General features: G+C 47.5%; 4 protein-coding genes across 4 annotated transcripts; 2 read left to right on the plus strand and 2 right to left on the minus strand.

Moving 5' to 3' along the window:
* Positions 1 to 88: 88 nt before the first annotated feature.
* Positions 89 to 4,627, minus strand: LOC117899491 (T-complex protein 1 subunit eta). Its single transcript, XM_034809539.1, is given in 6 exon segments — positions 89 to 510; positions 2,779 to 3,102; positions 3,164 to 3,884; positions 3,886 to 3,984; positions 4,053 to 4,313; positions 4,477 to 4,627. Coding segments are annotated over 6 exon segments (1,626 nt in total). The 5' UTR covers positions 4,480 to 4,627; the 3' UTR covers positions 89 to 292.
* Positions 633 to 2,749, plus strand: LOC117899490. Its single transcript, XM_034809538.1, has 2 exons — positions 633 to 1,050; positions 1,111 to 2,749. Exons 1-2 carry the CDS (start codon positions 738 to 740, stop codon positions 2,682 to 2,684), a joined length of 1,887 nt encoding a protein of 628 aa, XP_034665429.1. The 5' UTR covers positions 633 to 737; the 3' UTR covers positions 2,685 to 2,749.
* A 1,871-nt stretch (positions 4,628 to 6,498) lies between the features above and the next one.
* Positions 6,499 to 24,950, plus strand: LOC117899501 (intracellular protein transport protein USO1). Its single transcript, XM_034809550.1, has 11 exons — positions 6,499 to 6,812; positions 8,071 to 8,809; positions 8,876 to 9,122; positions 11,843 to 11,956; positions 12,137 to 12,430; positions 18,916 to 19,113; positions 19,170 to 19,274; positions 19,337 to 19,603; positions 21,068 to 21,223; positions 21,372 to 23,021; positions 23,084 to 24,950. Exons 2-11 carry the CDS (start codon positions 8,247 to 8,249, stop codon positions 24,914 to 24,916), a joined length of 5,427 nt encoding a protein of 1,808 aa, XP_034665441.1. The 5' UTR covers positions 6,499 to 6,812; positions 8,071 to 8,246; the 3' UTR covers positions 24,917 to 24,950.
* Positions 9,070 to 11,155, minus strand: LOC117899500. Its single transcript, XM_034809549.1, has 2 exons — positions 10,905 to 11,155; positions 9,070 to 10,828 (listed from the first exon to the last, which is right to left on the minus strand). The coding sequence occupies exons 1-2, from the start codon at positions 11,153 to 11,155 to the stop codon at positions 9,238 to 9,240; spliced, it is 1,842 nt and encodes a 613-aa protein (XP_034665440.1). The 3' UTR covers positions 9,070 to 9,237.
* Positions 24,951 to 25,306: the final 356 nt, after the last annotated feature.

A 25,306-nucleotide genomic window follows, 5' to 3' on the forward strand; every position in this document is an offset into this window, starting at 1 on the left:
CTTACAGCACGCTGTTATGGCTGTTGGCTTTAACAGAGACAAAACTGCAAACCTGTTCCAATAAAACAAAATATTTAAGTTATGAAAATATGTTTTTAATTTTGTTTTATTATTAAACATATACAGAGTGGTCAGTTGGTTAATTTTGCTGTTGAGGGGTGCAACACGAAAAGCCTGCATATGCCAATGCGAACTATGACCGAGTAATACGTGTACGTGTTAAATTAGGAGAGAAATGCAAGTGAGTGTGTGGATGATTAGTGTTTGTGTACTATTTTGTTCCTTGCTCGATTTACATGGGCCTGCCCATGCCGCGGCCCATACCTCCCGCCATGGGAGCTTCACCAGCCTTGGGGCTCTTTATTGTCTCGTCCACGGACAGCACCATGCAGGCGGCCTCAGCGGCGGCAGTCAAGGCGTTGATCTTGATAATCGATGGCTCCCACACGCACTGCTCAAAGTTGTCCGAGATGTCCTCCTTGGTAATGTCTACGCCATACCACTGACCGCCTGCAACGAGAAATACAATTTTATTTTTGAATTTACAGTAACATTAGAAACGAGGTTGGCAGCCCCGACAGTGCCCGCGCGCACACGAATATGCAGATGTGCGAAAGAGCACACACTATAACACATGTTAGGCGAACGAAAGAGCAGGCAGAAAACGCGAGAAAACACGCGCTAGCAGAGCATTCTGGAGATATTTATATTTCAAAAAAGTAAGTGAATTCGGTAAAATGTCTACCTCGGGACGCAAGCGCAAGCAGCAGCTAAAGCCGCGCCAGGACGATCACAGATCGCCCATAAAGCGCAGCACTGTGGACATAAAAAGGGAGCCGCTCGACAGCAGCTACCCGGCGCTGGCCGACTATCACCTGAGCAGCGCCGACATCAAGCCCGATTTGACAGAGCTCCATCTGGAGATGGCAGCGGCGGAACGCGAGCAGCCCCCAGCCCTCAGCGGACACGAGCTGGACAATCAGGAGAGTGACTCGGACGAGGACGGCTACTCGGAAATAAACTACGAGGCGGCCGATGTCTTTACCCAAGGTAAGCGGCAAACTCCTAACAACTCCACCCTTGACTTATGTAAGCTTATGTGTCGTGCAGACGAAGTGGACAACTATGATCCGGAGTGGACAACGCAGCAGTCTAGCACACGCCTGCTGTTCAAGTTCAACACTCCGCTGCAGCAGACGGGCCTGAAGGGCGGCAAGAACTACATGGGCCCCCAGCACTACTTCAATCAGATTCTCGGCCATCGGGGCACGTTCTTCTTCTTGCTGGCCAAGAGCTGCAACAGGCGTGCCAAGGGCTGCACCCTGACCCACGCCGAGGAAATGGAGGCATTTGTGGGACTCTCCCTGCTCATGAGTGATGTCAAGCTGAGCGAGCTCGCCGACTATTGGAGCACAAATATGCACTACGGATTGGTTGGGTTCAAGGAGAAGATGTCGCTGGAGCGCTATCGCCAGCTGATGCAGTGGCTCAACTTTGATGCCCTCGATGTGACGGCAAAGAGCAGTGCAGATGATTACAATAAATTGCTGACCTTCATCAACGAACGCATGGCGGAGCTGTACGTGTGCGGCCAGCAGCTGGTGCTCAATGACCCAGTGACCCTGTGGAAGGGTCGATTTAGCTACAATCAGGACCTGGCTCACAAATTCCGCAGCAATGCTCTGCTTCTGCACATGCTCACGGAGCAAAGTGGACTGGTCATTAAAGTGCTGCCGGAGATAGTGCAGCGGGAGAAGGCAGGCGCATGGGTGCGTAACTCCCGACAGCTGGTGGAACACCGGAATGAGCTGGCACTGAAGCTGGTGGGGGTGCACCAGGAGGGACGCACGGTGTACGCGTCCAAGTTCTATGGCAGCTATGGCCTCGCCTTTGAGCTGTCCAACAGGAACACCTACTGCACTGGACTGCTGGACAGGAACAGGTATGGCAACAGCAAGGCGCTGGTGCATCAGCAGCTGACATCGAACAGCATTGTCATGTGGTATGCCACTCCGCCATTGATGATGGGCAAGTGGCGGCGTCGCGAGAAGAGTTTGTACTTCTTCAGCTCCGATTGTCTGGCCATCTATTCGAAGGAGATGTCCATGCAAAAGACGAATGCCCGACCGAAGCTCATCCAGGAGATAGACCGACAACTGCGTCCGGCCAACCAGATCAGACAGCAATTAATCGAGTATCAGCCGACCTGCCAGGGCCTTCAGTCGGACAAAAAAATGGTCATCTTTCTGCTCAACATGATTGTCTACAACTCGTATCTGTTGTACCAGAACAATACCCCACCGCCGCGCGGAGGAGATGCCACATTGAAGTATAAAAACTATCCCGAATTTCGTGTGGCAATCATTCGGTCGCTGCTTCGACTGGAGACTGCTGGCACGGAGCCACCGGCTGCTGCTGCTGCTGCCACGAGCCCAAACAAAGCGGAAACAACCGAGAAGATCAAGAAGGCGGCGGTGATTCCGGAGATAAAGTTAATCACGGCCATACGACATGACCCGATCCTTATACGCCAGAATGGGAAGCCGGCACGAAAGAATTGTCGCTACTGCCACAAAGGTGGCATGCTGCAGTACAGCAAATACATGTGCAACTCGTGCCCGGACAAGCCGGGCCTGTGCCAGGAGCCCTGCTTCCGTCTGTGGCACGAGCAGCTCAAAAAGTAAAGCCCTCTCACAATTCATTGTAAAAACAGATTCAAGATTAAATTGTTTAACTCCCCCCTTCAAAATATTGCCTGTAAATTGTATCTGTACTCACCCTGAGAGTGCTTCTGGCGCAGCTTGTTGAGAATGTTGGTGGCATCGAAGCCGGCATTGTCGCACAACTGGCGCGGTATGATCTCCAGTCCCTTGGCAATGGCTGCAATCAGCAGCTGCTCCTTGCCAGCAATGGTACGCGAGTAGTCGCGCAGCAGACGGGAGAGTTCCATTTCAATGGCACCACCGCCAGCCACAACCGAGTCGTGTTTGATGGTGCGACGCACAATCATAATGGCGTCGTGCAGCGAACGTTCAGTCTCCTCGAGGAACTGCTCGGCACCGCCGCGCAGGATGAGTGTGCTGGTCTTGGCATTGGGACAGCCTAGGGACAAAAAGGAAATTTTATTCACTGGATTTTTGTCAGTGGAGGAAGCACGACTTACCCTGGAACAAGTTGAAGCGCTCACCGCCCACCTGAACCTCCTTAAAGGTCTCGCACAGACCCAGAACCTCGGCCTTGATGTCATTGGCTGTGGTCATCACAGCACCGCCGCAAGCCTTCATCGTACGCTTGAGATCCTCCTCGGGCACACGGCCAGCGCAGAAAATGTCACGATCTGCGAAATACTGTGTGGCCACATCGCCAATGGCCAGCTTGGACAGCACCACATTGGCACCGGAGTCGACAATTTTGGCCAGTTTGTTGTACAGAATCTGCCATTCGGCATCCACGATCTTCTGGTATTCGCGGACATTGTCCACACGAACCTCGGCATTGTCGCGCTCCGCCTTCAGCTCCAGTTCGATGTTCAGCAAGGCAATCTTGCAGGGCTCATACGACTTTGGGGCCATCTCGAAGCCGGCATAGGAGAAGGTCTTCTTGAAGGCCACACCTGACACCAGTTGGGACTCCTCCAGCGAACCGCCAGTGACCTTTTTGATGCCAATCATGTTCAGTGGCAGCAGCTCATCCAGCGAGAGCACAGCATCCACAACAATGCGGGCAAAGAAGTCCTTCTGCTGATGAATCAGCTTGGAAGACATGGCTGTGGCAGCGCATTTCTCCAGCAGACTGCGCTGTTCTGCCTTCGATTGCTTCTCAATGTGCACTGCCATGTCGTTGATTTTGTCCATGCACAGCTGCAGAGCCTTGCGGATGGCCTTTGATAATGATGCGTGGATGGACGCCCTCCTCCACGAAGGGTTTCACCTGCTTCAGGAACTCACCGGCCAGCAAAACCACGGAAGTGGTACCATCACCAACCTACCAGAGAAGAAAAGTCAGTCGTCACGTGCTTAAATTTTCAAAGGCGCGCCATATCGAATTTTTACCTCGGCATCTTGTGACTTGGCAATGTCCACCAGGGTCTTGGCGGCCGGATGGATAATCTCCAGCAGCTTCATGATGGTGGCGCCATCATTAGAGATGGTCGCCTTGCCCTGGGCATTGACAATCAGCTTGTCCATGCCACGGGGACCCAGAGTGGTCCGCACGGCATCCACAATCATCTGGCAGGCATTGATGTTGGACACCAGCTGGGGCTTGCCCTGCGACGTGTCCGTGCCTTCCTTGAGGAGCACAATTTGCGGTTGCTGAAAACGGATCCAAAATCAAGCTCATTATTAGTCAGCGCCAGATGTCGGCTTGTGCCAGAAGCTTCTTTGCAGGTTATGTTTATGTTCGCATGCTATCCTTCAGCAATTGCGTCTTTCTACCTCCGAGGGCCATCGGCTGCCTATTTACAGGATGACTTACCATATTTATGTGATAGTATTTGCCGTTTTCAAGTTAATGTCGTTTAAAACAATCAATTTCCTAGCAGACAGCGGCAAATGGTTTTTTGTGGTTTCACGTTTTCCGCAATGAGTAATCGACACAGTGTGACCGTCCGCGGACTTATCGAACTTAACCCACCTAGACCCTTTTAAATATAACAGGTGAACAATTTGAGCTAAGCCGCGGAAAATAAAAGTGTTTGTCAAATACACGTGAAGATTTCTCCCTCGCCTGTATTTAAAAATGATATCTTTCGCCTGAACTGCGCTAAAATTTCATCGTTTTCATGGGGATATTTGAAACACCCCTGGTCGACAATGGGCTAACGTTCTTTGTGTTGATCGGAAATCATATTCCTCGATTTTAATATTCGGCTTATAATTTCTATCTAACTAGGATTACCAGAGATAATCTTATAGTTTTATCCGATGGATGAATTAATTCTTTACAAGATTGGTTCAACCTTAAGGACACGTTTTGATAAGATTGTTTATAAAATAAGGTTTATGCAAAAAAGCTAAAAAAATGTTTATAATTGTGCATGGTAACTATGCGGTAACTACACATGTGTTTAAAAATATTTGTAAAACTCAAAAGACTATTTAAATACCCATTTAAATTATGACTATTTTTCAGGTAGACATGTCCTGATTTGCATCCATTTAAAACATGGATGCTGCCATAAATCCACTCTTAGAGGAGTTACGCGCCAACATATTTTAAAATTAAATTAAAATTGGTCACACTTCTCGTGCATCGATAGGTGCATGGCTACAGTCGATATGTGTGACGTAGATGTTGACCGGTGAGCGGCGTTTTTGAAATTTCTTCTAACTTCAAATATAGATTTGTGATTTCTTTAGCTATTTATATAAATTTGGCGATCGTCCACACGGTGCACGCACGCCTGTCGCTTATTCCATTTTAGAATATGCGGCGCATCTTCAGTTTGTTCCGACCGCTCAACTTGAGTGAGTTTGTGTGCACCAGAGCAAATAGAGCCTCATAGAAAAAGGCAAATTGAAAATGGATATAGAAGAAGATCTAAATCTAATTCGGTAATGTGGAATTGGAATTTTAGTTGCTCAAGGCTTCTGTTAACGACAAGACAACCCAGAAGAAATGTCAATGGATATTCAATCGAAACTCGCCAAGTGATTACGAAACGCTGGCACAGGGACTCTACACAGCCAACACAAATGCTAATTCAGAGTAAGTAAAGTTTATTGAAACTACTTATAAGATGATAAGAGTTCAACCTAGTTCCAAGTTTATTCCCCCCTTTGTGCTGTTGACAGACTGGAATCCGAGTGTGTTCTAATTGTGTCCATCATTCATCGTGTCGTTATGGGGCATTGTCAAATTTACATAAATACAAGTGTGAAGTTTCAGCTGTTGGGGGCCGCCAGACGATGCTTGCATTTATAGATACATACATATTTCAATATTCATTTGAGGTTATTAATACATACATATGTATAGGCGCAGTTTGTTTTTGTTATGAATATGAAGATGCACGCTGCTTTCAATAAATTGCCTCTTCCGGCTTCCAACGGCTGCTTGCTTTTGTGCTGCCGCCTTCCTCCCTCCCCCTAACTACAGTTGGGTCAGAAGTTCTTTTGTGCACGCACAATCATGCAAAGCTTTGCCACCCCCAAACCCACACGAACGCAAAACAAACTGCATCAATAAATGCCAAAGCTTTCTTTAATTAAATGGAAATGGAAGCAAATATGGGAAAGCTTGCGAAAGCTTCGCCCGCCGAGTCAGTCAAACGGTGTCCGGCCGAAACGAAAGATCTCTGGCTATATTCGCCCAGCAAAACGAAATTTAAATTAGAATAGAACATTTCATTTTAATTTAAATTGATTTAAATAATTTAACATAACGATTAGCTTAATTTTCGACACAACTCTTACCCATTATTAAGTGTAATACAAAGAGCTTCCTGTTAAACGAATTTCGGTGAAGGAAAACGAAAGAAACACACAAGAAATTTGATTGTAATAACAATTCAATGCTAAGGAACACTGCTCCACATACCAACGAAATTCGACTTGTTCTGTGCGGCGCGGAAAAATTAACGTATTGACGTCATTGCGAAATTCGAGAAATTACACTGCACGAAAGAACGCCACTAGTTCTAAACAAACAATTGCCGCGGAAGCAGAAGTAAATAAACTATTACAAAACACAGAAAACTTGTGGAGGGTGGAGTGAGTGAAGCTGGTAAACAGTAAATTCGTTCATGTTAATTACGCCGAGGCAAATGCCAAACTTTGGTCTACGTTTGCGCAAGGATTTGAATGTTAATGGTGCGTATACGTGATCTTCAGTGAATCAGCAAATGGGGTGCCTGGGGGTGCCACCCCATGAAAGAACTATTCATACATGTAGATATAGATTTGACGGACGGAGACTGTACGTACATACGGCACGACTCATCCATCGTTTGGCAACATGTGTCATTAGATTGAAAAATGTCTGAAATTATACATACTTAAAGAGCAAAAACTTTCATCTTTCGTCTCTGGTTGGTCTTGTCTCTGTGGTGTGGGCGAACACCAGAGACCAAGGCAAGGCAAGGCGAAGCCCGTGTGATGTCACCATGGCGTGTGTCGACCCCAAAAACACTTTATTAACACGCTGGACTTTATGGCAACAATTTTTAATTTAATTAAATGCAACATGAGCGTTCCATATAGTTCCATTTCCCCCGCTAAAAAACTTTAACCACTTATCCCGAATTTATGGCGTTTCGAATTGGTTTTGGAAAAACAAATCAAATTCCAATAAATCTCAGGAAAGTTGCCAAGTGCACAGACACACATTTTTCTATATATATGTTGATATATATAGAAAGATCGGTGGCCTTGATAAAGATGATCATCCAAATGAACTGAGGGCCTCATGTGCCGCTCGTATCTCCTCTGTTTTATAGTAATTCTATATACATATAGATGCTTTTGTTATAATCTTTCGAACGGATGTTTGAACAATGCAAAGAATTTTTGCTCTAGTTGCTAATAGTAGGCTTCTGCAGTGTGGAGCAGGTGTGTGGGGGGGAGTGAAGCTACCATGAAATATGTACATTTTTATTGCGTGTAAAGAGCTCTCTTGGGTTTCCTAAAAAAAACATGTGTATTTGGGCGCGCCACATGACGTCAGTTGGATATACCATTTGGGAGTAGTTTATTTAGTAAACTCCCCACCCACACCCACAAAAACAATTCACATCATAAACTAGTCGCCCCATTACAATGGATGTTTCATTTTCATTTCATTCATGTGTGGCCTCTGGCTCTCCCACAAAACTGAAGGAAAAGCTCTGCTGCCATGGAAATCAATAAAGAGGGGCGGGTAAACTTGTTGATTAGTTGCATGCCGCACACAAAACGAATGAGGCAAACGAAGAACGAAAAGAGCTTAGAAGTTAATGGCTAAACAGAAGCCAACGAAGTGCAGAGTCACGGCAAGAATATTGCACCCCAGCGAACCGAACGAACCCTTTGCGAAGGGGAACCCTCTGTGTTTCTGTGCTAATGGTTGTAAATATTCTGATTCTATTTCCAGATAAACCCTGAATGAGATTCAGGCGAATCTATCAATGACCAGGTGAAGTAAATATAGCAAAGACTTTCGGCAGGGTCGGACCACACACCGCATATGCAGCACTTATAGAAAAACTAATTTAAAAAACAAAAAAACAAACGACGGCTACATTTTCTGTATACGAAAGATACATTAAAATGGCTGAAAACCAAACAAAAACGACCTCTAGCAAAGGATTCAATGAGAAGAGATTAACCGCACCACAGATCCTGAGACCCCACAATGCTGGGGCTGGAGGAGTGCGTAGTGGAACAGAGCCCCAAGGCAGGGCCACAGCGAGCTTCCAGGAAGACTGGCAGACGCTGGTCGTCGGCAAAAATAAATTGAAGCGCAAGAAGAAGCTAAGCACATCCCTGACATCCGTTGGGGATACAGTCAATCAGGAGAAGCGCACCCGTATCGAGGGTATCCACTTGCAGTGTCGCGGCAAATTGCGCGCCAAGGATACAAATACTTTTGAGGCTGCAAAAGTACCAAGTGCAGGCATCAAACCCGCGAAGACAGAGCGTCCACCGGTGATCATTGGAGGAGTAACCACAACCAATGTGAAAGCAGCACCGCCGCAGCGGATAAAGCGCAAGCTGCAGGAGAATCTGGATACCATACAAAAGTTAAATGCACTCACGGAGCAGCTACGTTTGGAGGTGAACGAGCTCAAGTCCAGCCTGATCACAGAGCGAGGAGCAGTGCGTGCCCTAAGGTGAGTTATCGATGAATTATCGATGCTTATCGCTTATCGGATTATAATTTTTCTGCGCTTTTCTAGGGCCCAAAACGATGCCGATAGCCGCAAATGGAAGAACGATGTTAAGAAACTTCAGCACACGCTGGACGTAACCAAAAAGTGTAATGGTTCAAAGAAACCCAACGAATTGGCCCACGAGGCCAACAATGCCAGCACCAGCACACACGTGACGACGGCCGATGGCCTCGTCAACTATGAAATCCAAAGACTGACAAACGAAATTGCCGTGCTAAAGGAAGCAAACAAAACTAAGGAGGAAAAGTCCCAGGTAAGTGGCCATCACACAGAGCACCAAATCTGTCACCCCATGTTCTTGTTGCATGCATCGTTGTTGCTTCTCCTCTGTTGTTGCTGCTGCTGCTGCTGCTGCTGCTGCTGCTACGTTAGCGCTGCCGCTTGGTTATGGCCCAGTTGTAGTTGTGGGTTAACAGCTCCCAGATGAATGCCGCACACGCCAGCCCCATGCCGATGAACCACAGCGAGAATACGGCGTGAAAGTGCTCTAGTTTCAGCACGACCGGATCATCGTTGCTGTTGTGCCTACGATGCACCACCTTGGCGCCCGACTGAATGAACGCCGTGTTCATAATGCGATCCCAATAACGCTCGAACCCAAACTCGTGCGAGCTACGGATGAGGCTGTTCAGAAAGCCCAAATACGGGGATCCATAGGGCACAATATAGACGGCATGGAAGGGCACCAGACAGCTGTCCATCAGGTGGAACACGGGACGACCCAGCACCATGTGCTGGCGATTGTTCACCTGAAAGCGGGCAATGTGAAACTTCTCCAGATACGCAAACCTCCGATCGTTATCCTCTATCCGTGTGTTGAGCATTCCATCCGTCACTTGCATCATCTGCTCCCGTATCTTGGCCTCGTGCTTGTGGCCCAACGTCAGAAAGTGTTCAATGTGCTTGATGTGTCGCGGTCGTATCATAATGGGATAGGAGGACGCAGCCAAGGCACCCAAATCGTCAATATCCGGAAGACTCGGCTGAAAGACCATCATGCTGGTGAGATTTCCCCTGAAGGCGCTGCATATGAGCATTCCAAAGAACAGCCAAAATATGAGGAATTGCCGCAGAGAGTGGCTCCCGGGAATGTTAGTCAACGGCATGGTCAGAGCACCAGCAAACAGCTGCATGGGCACTCCAGCCACTCCGCCATGCGGCAGTCGATGGACCAAATAGCAAAAGACATTCGCCAGCAGCACAGAGCCAAGGATGAGGGCCCACACCAAGCAGCTGAACGAACGGAAAATGTTCCAGAAGATGGGCGCAGTCTTTGCCTTGGGCACAATCACACACAGATCGTCTCGAGTGTGGGCCACAGTGTTCTCCGCCAGCTTCTGGAAGGTTCTGGGTGCAAGGAATCGAATATTTAGGGCCACATCGACATACTCCTTGGCCACCTCCAGGAAGCAAATGTCCGAGCTGAGATTGTAGTTGTAGGAGTGCGGGCGCGTGACCATCATTGTGGCATTTAAACGCTCGGCCACGTAGGTGGCCATCAGGCCATCCGTTCCAACAATCAAGCCCTTCGACCGGAATATGGCCCTAACATCGTCCTTGTAGATGCACATCCGCAGCGGCTTGCGCTGCATATTCGGTATGGTCTTGGGAAAGAGTTCACCGACAGTCGGCAGCCGATTCGTCTCGTGGGATACGGTGATTAAATAGTTGTCGGTAAAGGGATTATAGCGATAGGCATGCAGGCGTTCGTTGCGCCAGTAGACGATGACGATATTTAGGAGCCAAATCTTCCAGAACTGTCGAAAGCTGGCCCTCATCCAGGCATCCGACACGGTATCCGCATCCCGCACCAGTAGAAAGACATGAGACAAGTGCTTGGCCGCCGACTTCTTGCGAATGAGTGACAGTTCCAGAGGCTGTGAGATGTTCGTGATGATCATTACCATGTACATCAGAATGCCATCATCCTTGACGGCCTCCAGCGGATGCAATTGGTTCCTGTCAACAGCATCAGCAGACACGAGACATGAGCCACGTTTGCACTTTGGTCTACACTCTGTATATTGAAGCCTACCTCAATGATATGTAGGATATATCGCACTTGGTTACCTCCCGCAGTATCTGTCCGGTGTGCTGATGCGACGTCTCGTTCTCGAAGTAGACAAACAGCACCTTAATGCGAGCCCTGCACAAGATCTTGCTCACCTCCAGCATCAAGTTCGAATTCATCTTGAGGTTCAACGGTATACGGCTCTCACTTGTGCAGCCAACCGATTGGCATACCCATGCAAGGAGCAGGAGGTTCTTCAGCCACTGGATGGACATTGCAATGCACACTGTTTGCCCTCACACGGTGCCACCTTTGTTTTTATAGACCACACCAATTTCAATATGGCAATTTCCTTAATGCGCTGTCTCTATCAGCAGGAGGACGATAAGCAAATATTGTTCTGCGTAGCAGAGTACCTAAAGTTTGCGGGATACCCTGTGCAAAGGGTTGAAAGAGGGTTTTAGAGGCGTATCCATTAAAATAAGGGTTTAATTTTTGAAGTTCTCTTGTATAAAATTGGTTAGTTATGACCATAGGCATTATTGGATACAGATTAAAACTGTTTCTGTGAGTTTGAAACTCAACCTAATCTCCTTTCCTTCGGCTATTTTCCCGCAACGTACAGCAGTGCCCATCTGCCGTTTTCCTTACTTGATATTTACGAACAAATTACCTCTAGCAAACCCTCCGATATAGCATCCAATATTTCTCTCAACTTTCCCAAGGGTATGCAAAGCTTCGGTTATACCCAAGATCACCAATTTTTCCAGTTATTTCCGATGTGTATGTGTGTTTCTGTGTCTCGTTTGGTTAATGGATGTGCGCAACCTAATCGCAAAGTGCAAACTAACAGCATGGATTGGCTTGCTTTTGACTCCCCCCCCTGCGGTGGCTGTCGTGCGGCGGGGGGGCTCCATTGATTAGTGGAACGCAGATATGTATGATATGACAATTTCTTGCAGATTATTGGGCAGGCTGATAGACTCAAGGCTGCCGATATGCGGCAATTGAAGAATGCATATGAAAACCGATTGACTCAGATACAAAAATCAGCCAAAATTGAAATAACACGTTTGGTAAGTTGTGCGTACACACACGAGTAGAAGAGACACAACCACAACATTCGAGAGAAGCGGTTCGGGCAACTTTTCATATTTCACATTGGAACTTCATATACATTTCTATACATACAAAAATACATACACAAGAGTATCTGCATCTAAAGGGGTTTGCTAATTAATTTATTTTGCTTTCAGCTAGAGGAAATCAAAACCAAAGAACGTAATATAGGACAACTGAAGAAGGATTTGTTGACATTGCAGGGCCCACCGGGCCCTAAGAAAAGGCCCTCGAATGAAGCCAAAATGTCAGCGACGATGAAACACAAAACGAACGAAACGAGCCAAAAGCCAAAGAAACCTACAACGATCCCAACTACAACTTCAACAACTTCAACAATATCAAAAGCAGCAAAAGCTAAAAACGAACCAGATACAGATACTCGTACTACAGCACCAAATCCCATACACCAGGCTCAAGTTACACCTGAGGTAAGTCGTCGTCGTCGTTGTCTGTGGTGGGGTGGGAAGGGGATTGGGGTTGGAGTGGGACTCTGACTCTGATTCGGATTCGGGGGCTGTGCGGCAGCACTTGAACTTGTGCCGCCAGCATTTTCGAGACTTGGGTTAAATGTTAAGAGCTCTCTTGCAGATATGTATCTCTCTGTAGCTACAGTTGTAGCTGTAGATTTGTTGTACATATGTACATATACCCTTTTTGGAGAGTATTACAATAATGGTGGAATACTTGGAAAGATCTTTAATTATGTGATGTGTATTCTGAGAGTGCAGAATCTACTCTGTGTAGTTTTATTTTCTGTCAAGAAAGAACTGATGTGCTGTCAATTTTTTCTCTAACTTCAACAGTCGAAAGAACAATTACTTCTGCAGAGCCCCATTGTTTTTAAAAGTAATCGTTGCAACATCTTTATCGATAATTATCGATTGCTAAACGATTATCAATACAGTAAAATAATATATCCTTCAGAGTATCTATGTCTTCGGTCTCTGCCTGTTTTCTCTCCTTCTTGTTACCTGTTTTTCTGGCGGCGTTTCTCCATCTCCATCTGTGGCTCTGTATCTGTCTCGGGATCTGCATCTGTATCTCTCCTGTCCTGTCGTCGTCTGCTGCGGTTATGCACTATTGGCATGATCTATGATATAATTTTGCGTTAGTTATGAGAATGGCAAAGACAACAATCGCTTCGACAGAAAGGAGACAGAGCAACAGACACAGCAGCAGCAGCGGAAAAACCTGCTCTGCTGAAACGTGAGCAACTGCAGCAGCAATTGCAGCCGCCGCGCCGCACCAGCAGCAGCGCAAGTGTTGCAAGTGGATCGCAGGCAACGCAGACACCAAACGGACAAAAAAGAGACATAGAGAGAGGAGTGAGAAAGAGAGAGAGAGAGCACACAGGCCTAAGCAAGCCGGTTTTTCGTTTTTTTTGCACGTCGTCACACTCGCACTCACACTCACTTTCTCTCACCTTATGGGGAGAGTGAGAAGAGAGCGCGCAGACGCAGCCGTTTGTCGCAGTCAAAGCCAGTGCAAAGGGTGTAGAAAAACCAGGTGGGGCTGGCTAGAAGCGTGCTCTCACAATTTGTGTAGCAGAGTTTTATCTGTCAGTGTGTCATATATTTACCCTCTTCTAACCTAAGGCACCCTTGCACTCTGTACTCTTTAAGTCTAGACTCTAGAGGCAGCACCAGAGCTCCAGGCAGCGCATGTCTAAAGATACAGAGACAGAGAGAGAGAGAGAATCGCCTCACCTTCTGTAAACGACACCCTGGACTCTACCGCAGTGCGAGTGCGAGGCTCAGCTCTGGGGCTCGGGCTCTGGCTCGCATGAATGGCCCAACAGATAGCGTCCGTCGATAGCCCCGTCCGTCAGTTGATTTTCAGAGTACGCAGGCGTCGCAGGTGCGCAACGCGGTATTCCCTCTATTCGTAGCATCACAATTCCACTTCCAATTCGCGGCAAAGTCGGTGTCAAGTGTATGCTGGGAACGAAAAAAATAATTGTGAATTAACAAATCAAATGAAAAGAAATGCTCGGGCCGGAGTGCGCACAGGGTTCAACGAGTGGCATAATTAGGTGAAATTGGCTGTTCATTTGGCAGAGCACCTTATGAAGAGGCGCTAATGAAAAGTAAACCAAAGCATCAAAGTGCATTGTCTGTGTGTAACTATGCCAAAAATGAAGGAACCACAGACACAACAACAACAAAAACAACAACTTCAAATACTAAAGAAAAGAAAAATGCTTTTGTACAATACTCACCATCGAAAACCACAACAAACAATCGGTTTCATTTGTTGTTACTGCCTTTTGGAATCGAATGGGGCAACAACAACGATCGTCAGAAAACCTATTTTACAGCCTTTCTTGTGTGTGTCTTGTCTTTCTCTTTTGTATTGTTCAACGCACACACGAACCCATAATTTCACCGAATTTGCACTAAAAAGATTAGAAAAATATGCCAAAAAACAACTATTAAAACAATCAAAATTAATTGCCTTTCACACGGTCCCGTCCGTCCGTCCCCCTTCGACCGTGTTCAACCATTCCACCGATATATCCGTTGTGCTGCTGCTCCGCTCCGTTCCGTTCCAGTGATCGAATTCAATTTTACAGTTCATTAATCGCAGCGGCCAGTACCGCTAGTAATTGTTTCTATCGATTGGGCCAAAAGTAATCGAGAATCTGTTATGGCAACAGTATTGCCTCCACCCTCCCATCCATATCTACCATCTTGAGGGATCATTCAGCCATGACTTTTGGTGATGTTTTGGGCTTTGCCTTTCCGCAGACAGATCACTCTTTAATCCAAGCTCAGATGTCTGGGTCTGGCAGCGTGCAAGTTTCTTCAGTTTTCTAAAACTATCCATAATTTGCATAAAGCAAAAGTGCAGCGGCAATCGGGAAAACGATGTCATCTTGGCAACAAGAAATGGACGGGCGGCATCAATAAATATACACAGAAGAGAGTCTTTAAGGAAAGTGTGTGTTGAGTGGTGGAGTGGCTGAGTGGTGGCTGTGACTCTTGTGACTCTGCTCTGGGGAGTGCTGTGGTGTGCACACCACCAATTGGGGTCAGTGAAAAGCTTTTAAAATGTTAACGCTATTTTAAATACGATATGTGTCTATGTTGGCTGCAAAAATGTAGTCATCCTCCTCTTCCCCATCATCCATCCCCATGGCATCGCCATGTCCAAACGACAGTAAAAGCGAAGCGACCAAAATGATGATAATGATGATGATGATGTTGCTAAAACAAGACATACTCGTAGACGCCGGACGTTTCCAATATGCAAAGTAATCACAGCAGCAAAGCACAAAAAACCTAAAAAAAAACCAAAAGATAAAAAAAGACCCCACCACTCATGAAAGGAAACAAAAAAGGGGTGTGTGAGAAATTTTGTGGAAATGTGAACCATATGCAAATTGTATATCGTTTTTTTGCTTGAATGTGTCTATAAATTTTGATGTGTTTTCAGTGAAATTGCCACGGTGAAAACTACTTTGAAACTTGACAAACTGTTTAGTTAATTGTTTAAATAATGCATAAATATTTGTACACCTGACACAATGGATTACTACTACAACCGCCGAGATGTCAAGGTATGAACGAACACCCCTTGGACAAGGGTCTAAGTCAAAGTCTACATAAACCTTTTTTTTATGTATAGTTTAAACAATTTTATTCCGAGAAAACCACAAGCAATTCCACAATTATTGCTCATACAACGAGTCGTACATGCGGAATGAGCTTTGAATTGCAATGAAAGTGATGGGCAAACATGATTTGTGGCAATGAATTATAGAAATTTATAATGTCAGACGGGGTGCTATGTTTTGGGTGCTCAAAGCCATTATATTTAAAAGAATTTGCGCAGAAAGTTATTCATTTTTTATGGCCTTACAGTTCTGTAACGCACAGTAAATGAAATTTGTCGAAATTTTCTATAGGCAACAACAAACGGATGAATAATCGTCTGTCTGTCTTTGGTGGTATCGCAGATCGAAAGGGAAAGGCCTCGACGACTATCTTCCATGGTTGCCTGCCCGAAGATTAATCCTCGGGGTTCGTTGTGCGATATCGATACAAATTAACGAGCATAATGCATATGTTTTTTGGGAGAGGGGAACACGCCACATGTCAACGGAGTCCGCTCAAATCCATTCATTAGTTCAATTATCGTATCCCCCCGAACGCTGTGGAGTGTAACGCTTGGCTGCAGAACCCCCCGAAGACCACCCCGGGGATTGCGGCACTGGGGTGGGGCCAAACCGTTGGGAAGTAGTGTCTTTCGATATACAATATAATTCATTAGCGGCATATAAACTTTCGCTTTCGCAAGATCAAATCAAAGGCAATGTCTTTTGTGCAGACTGAAAACCTGAATTACAATGCCAAATGCAAATACGAGGAAATTTTCTGTACATCTACATATATAAAGCATCGCGTCGCGATGCCTTTTGATGGCTGGATTGCTGCTGGTGCCCGGTCTACAGATTGTACTGCCGCTTGACACGTAATCGTGCACCGGACCGGGGAGTCGAACCCGGAACGTTGACGTCGTCGTCGCGACGTTTGCTGCCTAAAAACTGCAGTCGCTCTGAGAGTTGCAGTCGTCGCCGTTCGCAGTCACTAGAGATCGAAGTGAAACCTGTCCGTACAGAAAGGAAAATCATTTCACACAATCACAATCACAATCACTTGGCCCGCGGCTTGTGCAAACAGACAGACAGCCAGGCAGACAAACCCGACGGCAAAACATAAACACATAAACCTTATGCATACATTTGAGATGCTTGTATATACATATACATCTAGTTGTTGTATATGGCTCAGCAGGTTGAGAGTTTGTCGACAGATCTACAAACAAACAATCCATCCATCCATCCATCCAGTGTTTGAAATTTACCTGATGGCAGCGGCGCATCTTTGGCCGTCTCGCAACGTCTGGCGCTGCATTTAGCGCAATCTGAATATGCGAGTTGTGCGGATTGTACCATCAATAGAGCCATCAAAATAATCCCCATACCCAGCACGTTAATGGGGGAGTGGAGCTCAAACTGGCTGCTACAAAAATTGCTTAATCTCCAGAGCACGTTGATCGAGAAGTTCGTTAACTTCGTCAGTGTCCGTTACGCAAAAAAAAAGAGTTCTTTTGGAATCGATTCAAGAAATTACCATAACTGTTAGCCAACAGTCGCCGACAGAGTGGTCTCCCAGGCTATCTATACTCTGGCTCTCTCAGACATCAAACCGATGATAATTTCCAATCAACAGGCGAATGCGACGGCGACGATGGTGAAGACGTGCAGGCATGCGACACCAACGCCAAACTCCATTTTGGGCCTCCTGTGCCCTGGGCCGCTGGTTCAGTTCAGTTCAGTTCAGTATTCATATGCGTAGCTCTGGGGCTGTGTTGGGAAATTATACGATCGTATACGAGATATGTGCTTATACAATTGCGGTCATGATAATAGGTGTGAAAAGATTCAACAACTGGAGGGTTCTTGAGTTAGTTCTTAGTATGAAAATCTAAAGCAGATGCACGAGAAATATTCATTATAAAAATCATCAAATTTCGATGGAAATATGATTCATGCGGCAGTGCCCCTCGGTCGGTCGGTAATGACAATATTTTGCCTTATTTGTTACACAAATTAAATGACAAGACTGCTAAGGTACAAACATAAGACCCTTTTTCGCTGCTATTCTTATGATCGCAATTGTAAGCTGGGTGGGCACCACTTTTATGGGGAGTCAGGGACCCAGTGAGGCAGAGACTCGATTGGTCATTGCACCGCTTGGGTTGTGCTCTTTAAATACATTTATGTACTACTCATTCGAGCAAAGTCTGAGGTTTGTTTTTGGGCTGAACCCTACCTCGTTTCACAACTGATTAATGATTTCTCTGCAGCAAGCGTGGCCCGTACACATGTTCAATGAGCCGCTGCCACACACAGAAATTAGCATAATGCAGCATTATGCGTATAATAAATAACAACAGCAACAACAACATAGACAACCGCACCATTATATTATGGATGTTATATAAAAAATTCAAATTGACATGAAAGTAAGACTTATAACAGGGCGTTGCTTGATTGGAAAGTGATTTAAAGTTGTGTGGCTGTGGCAGTGGCTGGGGGAAGTTGTGGGATTCGTGGATTATCGAGTTTGGAGTTTTTGAGTGGTATTTAAGTGGGCTAATTAGCTGACAATCAGCTAAAGGGAAACGAGGCTTCGTGACCATGAAAATTCGTGATGGGAGAAGACACACGGAGATACCTGCATATGTATATAAACATTTCAATTGTTTAAATGTTTAAATGTGCGTTGGAATTCGTGAGGGTTTTAGGAGGCACGACCTGGCAATCCTTGGGCCCAAAAGCTTTTGATAACAATACAAGTCATAAAATAAAATACAACAACTCTTTGACTCTTTGATCTTAACAAAAAGCGAGGGGGAAATGTCATTGAACCTGAAGCGAGCCTCTGGAACCACGGCTCATTGTTCAAATCAAAAGTAACCTGTCTGTCTGACTGTCTTTCTGTCTCTCTATCAGTCGCTTGTGATGATTTGGCTCTTTTTTTTTAGCAATGCTCTGCTTTTGTGTGGCAAGAAATCAAGTCATAACTGTTAAGTGTTGGCCCCTCCACACACACTCTGCACACACACACATGTGTGGGGCCGAGCCACAAAAGCGGGTTCTATTCTAGCCGCAAGCCACAGAAAGACATTCATTCGATTTGAAGACCCCAGCGTAAAAGCACAGAGAGTTTGGACATTAAAGACGGACAGACAGAACAGAGCAGAACAAATTCTTTTGTGGTTAATTGCCATTCTGGGGCATGGCAGGGCAGGGAGAAACCTAATGAAGGGAATGAAACTAAGGCACGACATTTTCTCATTCGTTTTTCTTTTCTTTCTGGCATTTTACACACACACACACACACAGATAACACAACTCAAGAACATTGAGCTAATCAACAATACGAAAAATGCGCATAAATCAACGCTCGAGATGCGCACAACACTGAAGAGCAGCAACAGCCAGAAGGAGGAGCAGCAGCAGCAGCAGCAGCAGCAGCAGCAGATTGGAGCCACCACATGGATGACAACGCTGCTAAATGGCCATGCAGCAGCCAAGACAAAGGTGAGTGATTCCATGAACGACCCCATTGAACTCTGCTTACTTTTTCTGACACTCAGGACAACAACAACTCGGATACGGACTCGGCACTCTCATCGGCACCGCCTTCGATTAGTCCACAGCCGCCTTCAAGTGGCTCCGACAGCGGTGTCATCTGGCAGACTGTAAGTGCAATCGAACCCCTGGCAGACGGAACTCATTTCCACCCTCGTTTCCATTCTTACAGCTGCAGGATCTGGACAAACTGCAGAAGGAAGCGGAAATGTATCACAAGGAGAACGAACGTCTGCAAACAGAAGTGCAGCTGATGAAACAGGAGCTGGAGAGCGCCGAGAAGGCAGCCATCAGCCACACGCATATCAATGAGCTGATGCACCGCATCAAGGAGCTCGAAGAGCAGCAAATGCACATCAGCGACGAGTCCAACGAGCTGCGCGAACAGAACGAACTCCTCGAGTTTCGCATACTCGAACTAGAGGATGATAGCGATAAGGTAATACAGCCACAAGATCCGTAGGTGCAAACAGAAACGCTCAAAATCCAGTTTTGTGGGTCTGCGGAAACCACTCAACGAGCGGCCGACTCTGAGTGTGTTTTGCTTGGTTTTATGAATGAACTGCGAGGCAGAGAGCTAGACAGACGGCCGAGCTTCGTTGCGGATTGAGCGGAGATGGAGATCAGCTTTTGGCCAGCTTTTTGGTCTTCGTGTGGAACAATGGCGCCAGTTTTGTTTTGGCAGCTGGCAGAGAGCCCGCGAACGCCAGTGCGAGTTCCAGCGCGGAAATTGTTGTCTTCGATTAACAATCAGCCAAGCAATCTTTTCTCTTGGTTTTCCAACCAATTTGAAAATTGTATTAGTGGAGCAGCAGTGCGCAGTGTAGTCCAGTTAATGGCAATCTCATTATTTTCGTATTATAAAATATTCAGCCAATTGCTGGGAGTACGAGTATTTGCGGTTAAACTTTCCAATTGTTAGTGTGACTTAACCATTGATTGAATGATTGAACACACACAGACACAGTCACAGACTCTGTCCAACTATGGTTGATGCCAATGCCTCTGCATATCCAAAGAGGGTTACTTCATCCTAAGAGTTGTTTTAACCAAAAACAGTAACAAGTGCTTAAAATGTTTTGCTTACTTATAAGGTGGCAGTGGCGAGAGACCCTAAGTGGGGACACCATCTACGATTTGCATTCGACTTTTGTTTGTATTTTGTGTCTATTACTCATATAGGGGCTAAGCCTTTGTGTGACCCACGCCTTAAAGCCAAATGTGCCCAGTAAATGTGGGTTGTAAGGGTATGATGGGGGAGATATAGGGAGCAAGAAGGTATACAAATAAATGTATTTGTTGTATATTTGCTTACAAATTAATTACAGAAATGAGTAAGCAGAACATAAAGACACAAATTAGAACCAAAATATGTTCATAAAACTGTTATAAGATCTGTTAACCACGAAGCAGGTGTAAAATTCGAGATTATTTACTACAAAAATAAATGAACAAATCAAAGGGAAAATCCACCAAATAAGATACATCATCCACACCCATTCTAGTACAGGGTACAGCACAAGTCTATATCCTCCCATCCGATTCCCCTCCGTTTCGTTGCTTTGGTTTTGATACCTTTTTGATTTTTAGAGCCGAACGCGCCAAGCAGTTTTCAGTCGTCTTTCAGTTCGAGGCGCAGCCAGCTAGCTGTAAAGTCGTTCAGCTTGAAAATCTAATTCATTCGCTTAATTGCAACAACCCAAAAGTAATTATTTATAAAGTGAAGCAAAGTGAAATTGGCAAAAATGTTACAGAGGGGAGCAGAGTGTGTCTGTGGCTGTGGCTGTGTCTGTGTGTGTAGCGAAGCATTCAATTTTGATGCTAATTTGAGCAAATAAACTGTTAGACTGTTAGACACAAGAACTAATCTAATTCATACCAATATTTTATGGTTATTGCACAGATGGACAGCACCTGCGAGGGTCACTGTCAGCGGTTGCAGAATCTGCTGGAGGAGTCCGCACAGCACTTGGAGGATCGGGACAAGCGCTGCCTGCAACAGTTGCTGCAATGCGTCCAGCAATTGGATTTGGATGCCATGATGCCATCGGGCGAACAGGTGTGTAGCAAGCGCCGGCCATTGTGTCAGTTCTTGAACTGACAAGCACCAGGGATATGCCCTCATATATTTCTACAATTATTTATACACTTCAATTTGTTACGCAAAATACTCACAAAATTGTACATAAATTTTCGTTACTTTACAGACGAAAGCAGATCAGCGTCTGCGGCATACACAGAGCCACAATCGCATCGTTGCCACCGTTCAGCCGTACAGCAACTGTTGCGCCCCGCCCAGTGCCCCACCAACGCCCAGCAAGCGATCTTCGAGTGCCGCCGCCGCAGCCGCCTGGCAGAGCAGCAGCCTCAGCGAAAGCGGCGTCTTTGTAGAGTGCGATCTGTCCACATCCTCCGCAGTCTACCAGCACCCGCATCTGCAGTACTACCAGGAGCGCCTGGACCAGCTGGAGCGCAAGATTCTGGTCTACGAGAGTGCCGGGGAGACGCAGGCGCAGCATCTGTCACAGCGACTGCAGCGAGAGGTGCTGCTGGAGAAGGAGGCGCGAGAGCTGAGCGATCGGGTGCGACAGCTGATCGAGGAGAACGCCCTGTTGGAGGAGGCCAAGTGCGAGTTCGAGGAGGCGGAGAACGACACGCGGTTGCACCTGCAGCGCAACGAGGTGGAGCTGGAGATCACGCGGCAGCGGAACGTCGAGCTAGAGTTCAGCAAGGACGCATTGAGTGCCAAGTACAAGGACTGCAGGGCCGAGTGCCTGATTCTGAGGGAGGACTTGGCTGCCGCCGAGACGCAGTTGGAGCATCTGCACGAGGAGCGTCAGCGAACGAAGCGGCAGTTGGAGGCGCTGCGGCGATCTCTGCCCCTGCTGTTGATCTGTCGCCTGCTGGCCTTGGCCAAAATGGGCAACGACATGTCCATCAACGATACTTCCCGCCTCTACTCCGGACAGTGTGATGGCACCGAGGACACAATCAGCCAAGGAGAGAGTCCACGCCACAGTTGTGACGCCCGGGAGGTCATCTTTCTGCGGGAGGAGGTCAAGGTGCTGCGCAGCCAGCTAAAGGACCTCAATTCGCGCCACTACGAGGCCATGGAGTCGGCCGACTCGCACTGGGCCGAGCAGGAGCAGGAGTACAAGGAGCGCGAGGAGGCGTATCTGGCCAAGGAGGTGTCCCTCAAGCAAAAGATTGGCCAGCTGCAGGATTGCCTGCGCGAGGACTCGCGTGCGGCTGCCGAGAAGATCCAGCAGCTGGAGGAGACCGAAGTGGGCCTGAAGACCTGCCTGATGCGGCTGACCAAAGAGCATCGCGATCTCCTCGAGGACAATCGCGTGCTGCGCAGCCAAGTGGAGAGCCACAAGGCCCAGGAGCAACTGGAGGCGGAGCAGCAGATGGCCGTGGCGCTGGAGAGCGAGAAGCGACGCTGCCAGGCGCTGATCGATGACCTCAGTTTCGCCAAGAAGCTGCAGGCGAGCACCGAGGAGGCGCTCAAGCAGGAGGCCGAGGGACTGCGCAGCCAAATGTACGATCTCCGCAAGAGCTTCATGCACATCGAAGTCACCAATGGGGAGCTGAAGGAGGAGGTCGGCACGCTGGAGAACAAGATCCGGCAGATGGAGTCGCAATTGAAGGAGTCCGAAGAGCGCGCCCGCTGCCTGGAGGATGAGCTGCGCACCAAGGACGAGCTGTGCCAGCGCATGGAGCGCGAAATTGGAGTCATCCCGGAGGGCTTTAGCCTCGCCCACGAGCTCTACGACAGTCCGGCCAAGCGGGTCAAACGAGAGGAGATCAAGGACTTGCAGACCGCAAGCCTGGGACTGGGCTGTGCCCTGCGCGAGGTGGGTAACAGGACACAAGAATGAGGCTCATAAAATGTAATTTCCCTTTTTCTGACCTCTAGCAACGGAACAGCGCGACAGACTTTAGTTCAAACAGGGAATTCCAGGTGCTGGCATGCAACGTAAAGCAGCTGGCGGACCACATACTCGCTTCCAAGAATCCGTCCGAGGTGAGTACCATGTACCAGTCCTGCCACTCTGATGAGTCGCTCCATGCACGTGGAGATGAAGGTGGTGAAGTAGCAGGAGGAGCAGAAGGAGAAGGAGGAGATGTGCGTGGTGAGGGTGGAGCTGCTGTTCAAGTGTTGCCGAAACCACAACGCAGGTCTGCCAAAGTTCAGGCAGCACTACGCAGATATCGACGCTTGCACGGTGTCAATTCGAGTGAGAGCAAGACTGAAGAGAAGAGGGACATCAGCGGGCAGATCAGCGAGATGCCAGCTTCCATGGAAGCTTCCAGCGAGCCGCCTGTGTGCATGGAGACTCTCAGCGAGCTTCCTGCTTCCATCGTAGCTCCCAGCGAGCTTCCTGCTTCCATGGAAGCTTCCAGCGAGCCGCCTGTGTGCATGGAGACTCTCAGCGAGCTTCCTGCTTCCATCGTAGCTCCCAGCGAGCTTCCTGCTTCCATGGAAGCTCCCAGTGAGCCTCCTGCTTCCATGGAGACTTTTGGCGAGGTTCCTGCTTCCATGGAGACTCTTGGCGAGGTTCCTACCACCCTGGAATCTTTCTTCGACGTCGATGAGGGCACAAGAGAACTCCATCCAGAGATGGAGCCGAAAGAGAAACTCAATTCAAAGCGACGCAAGCGGAAGAGCCTCAAGCGGTACATCTGCAGTCGCATCTATCGCGGACGAGTGCGCCGCCGTGCCCTGCAGCGGAATCTCTCCAACAACAGTTTCCACTCGATGTCCTCCATTTACACCCTCCATTCGGACACATCGCTCCTGTCCCTGCGTTCACAGCACGCGAGTTGTGTGGAATTGCCACTTGCTAAAGCGTGCTGCGTGTCCATTGTCCAAACGGAGTCGCTGTCCACTTGCGCTCAGGAGGTGCAGGCCGCGCCCGAGACCTCGGAGTGTGACATTCAATGTGAACTTGTGGACGTGGAGCAGCGTCTGCTGCTGTTGCCGGACCGTACACGCAGATTTGTGAAGCTGCTGCAGTCGGAGGTGCAGGATGTGCCAGGGTTCAGGGCCCGCCTGCTGCATGAGTGGGAGAGCAGCGAGTCCTTTCGCGAAAACATTGAACGGGTGCAGGACCTGTACTGGACGCGGGAGCCCGAGCCCTTGGAGAGCATGAAGGTATTTGTCAGTGCCAAGGGAGGTGTGCGTGACTTGGCTAAGCTGCTCCACCCAAAGGCTTCATTTACGCTAAACAAGATCGAGCAGCGCATCAACGAACGTTTGGTGATGTTCCACTCCAAAAAGGAACTTAGGTGGAGCAGGCAGAAAAGGGCAGAAATGTTGGAAGCTCTAGCAAATGCTGAAAATCAGGAAAGGGCGGAACAGACCGAGGAAGATCAGGAAATGGAGGAACTGGCTGAAAATCAAGCAAATGCTGAAAGTCAGAAAAGTGCGGAACAGGCTGAGGAGAATCAGGAAACGGAGGAACAGGCTGAGGAAGATCAGGAATGGGTGGAACAGGCTGAGGAAAATCAGGAATGGGCGGAACAGGCTGAGGAGAATCAGGAAATGGAGGAACAGGCTGAGGAAGATCAGGAATGGGTGGAACAGGCTGAGGAAAATCAGGAATGGGCGGAACAGGCTGAGGAATATCAGGAAAGATCAGAACAGGCTGAACATCAGGAAGAGGCAGCAAAGAAACCGAATCCCTTAGCACATATTGGCCGACCAAATAATTTATTCGAGTTAATGGGTGTTGGCTTGAGATGTTGATACAAAGTCATTCAATATAAAAATCGAAATTAAAGAGCTGGGATCCGGATTCGTTGTGGGGTGGGAGCTGGCCCAGTGCTTTCTTTCGTATTACAGATTACAACAGATTCGATTCTAGTTACTCTCTTTGCTTTGAAATTCCAAATTTATTTACCCCAAAACATTATTTATAATTATGGATGAGTTCTACGATTGCCAGACCAGTGAAAGCGAGACAGAGGAGTATGTCGTGGGTTATGCCTATGAGGTGGTACATCAGCCATTCACTCGCTATGCTGGGCCCATCGACAAGCGGGAGGTCCTAGAATGTGCCCTCAAGGCCACAGAGATTCTGTTCAGATTCTACGACGCTCGGTGGCAAGAAATGAAACCGTTGAAGTGATCAGTGCG

Source organism: Drosophila subobscura, chromosome O (assembly GCF_008121235.1).
Source record: "Drosophila subobscura isolate 14011-0131.10 chromosome O, UCBerk_Dsub_1.0, whole genome shotgun sequence".
NCBI lineage: Eukaryota > Metazoa > Arthropoda > Insecta > Diptera > Drosophilidae > Drosophila > Drosophila subobscura.

What these genes read in the sequence shown, in the direction of transcription:
- LOC117899490 (XM_034809538.1), top strand. Translation starts at nt 738, where the DNA reads ATGTCTACCTCGGGACGCAAGCGCAAGCAGCAGCTAAAGCCGCGCCAG. An exon ending in GGCCGATGTCTTTACCCAAG is followed by an intron (nt 1,051 to 1,110) that starts GTAAGCGGCAAA and finishes TGTGTCGTGCAG; the next exon opens with ACGAAGTGGACAACTATGAT.
- LOC117899501 (XM_034809550.1), top strand. Translation starts at nt 8,247, where the DNA reads ATGGCTGAAAACCAAACAAAAACGACCTCTAGCAAAGGATTCAATGAG. An exon ending in GGAGCAGTGCGTGCCCTAAG is followed by an intron (nt 8,810 to 8,875) that starts GTGAGTTATCGA and finishes GCGCTTTTCTAG; the next exon opens with GGCCCAAAACGATGCCGATA. An exon ending in CTAAGGAGGAAAAGTCCCAG is followed by an intron (nt 9,123 to 11,842) that starts GTAAGTGGCCAT and finishes AATTTCTTGCAG; the next exon opens with ATTATTGGGCAGGCTGATAG.
- LOC117899500 (XM_034809549.1), bottom strand. Translation starts at nt 11,155, where the DNA reads ATGTCCATCCAGTGGCTGAAGAACCTCCTGCTCCTTGCATGGGTATGC. An exon ending in ATATCCTACATATCATTGAG is followed by an intron (nt 10,829 to 10,904) that starts GTAGGCTTCAAT and finishes TGCTGTTGACAG; the next exon opens with GAACCAATTGCATCCGCTGG.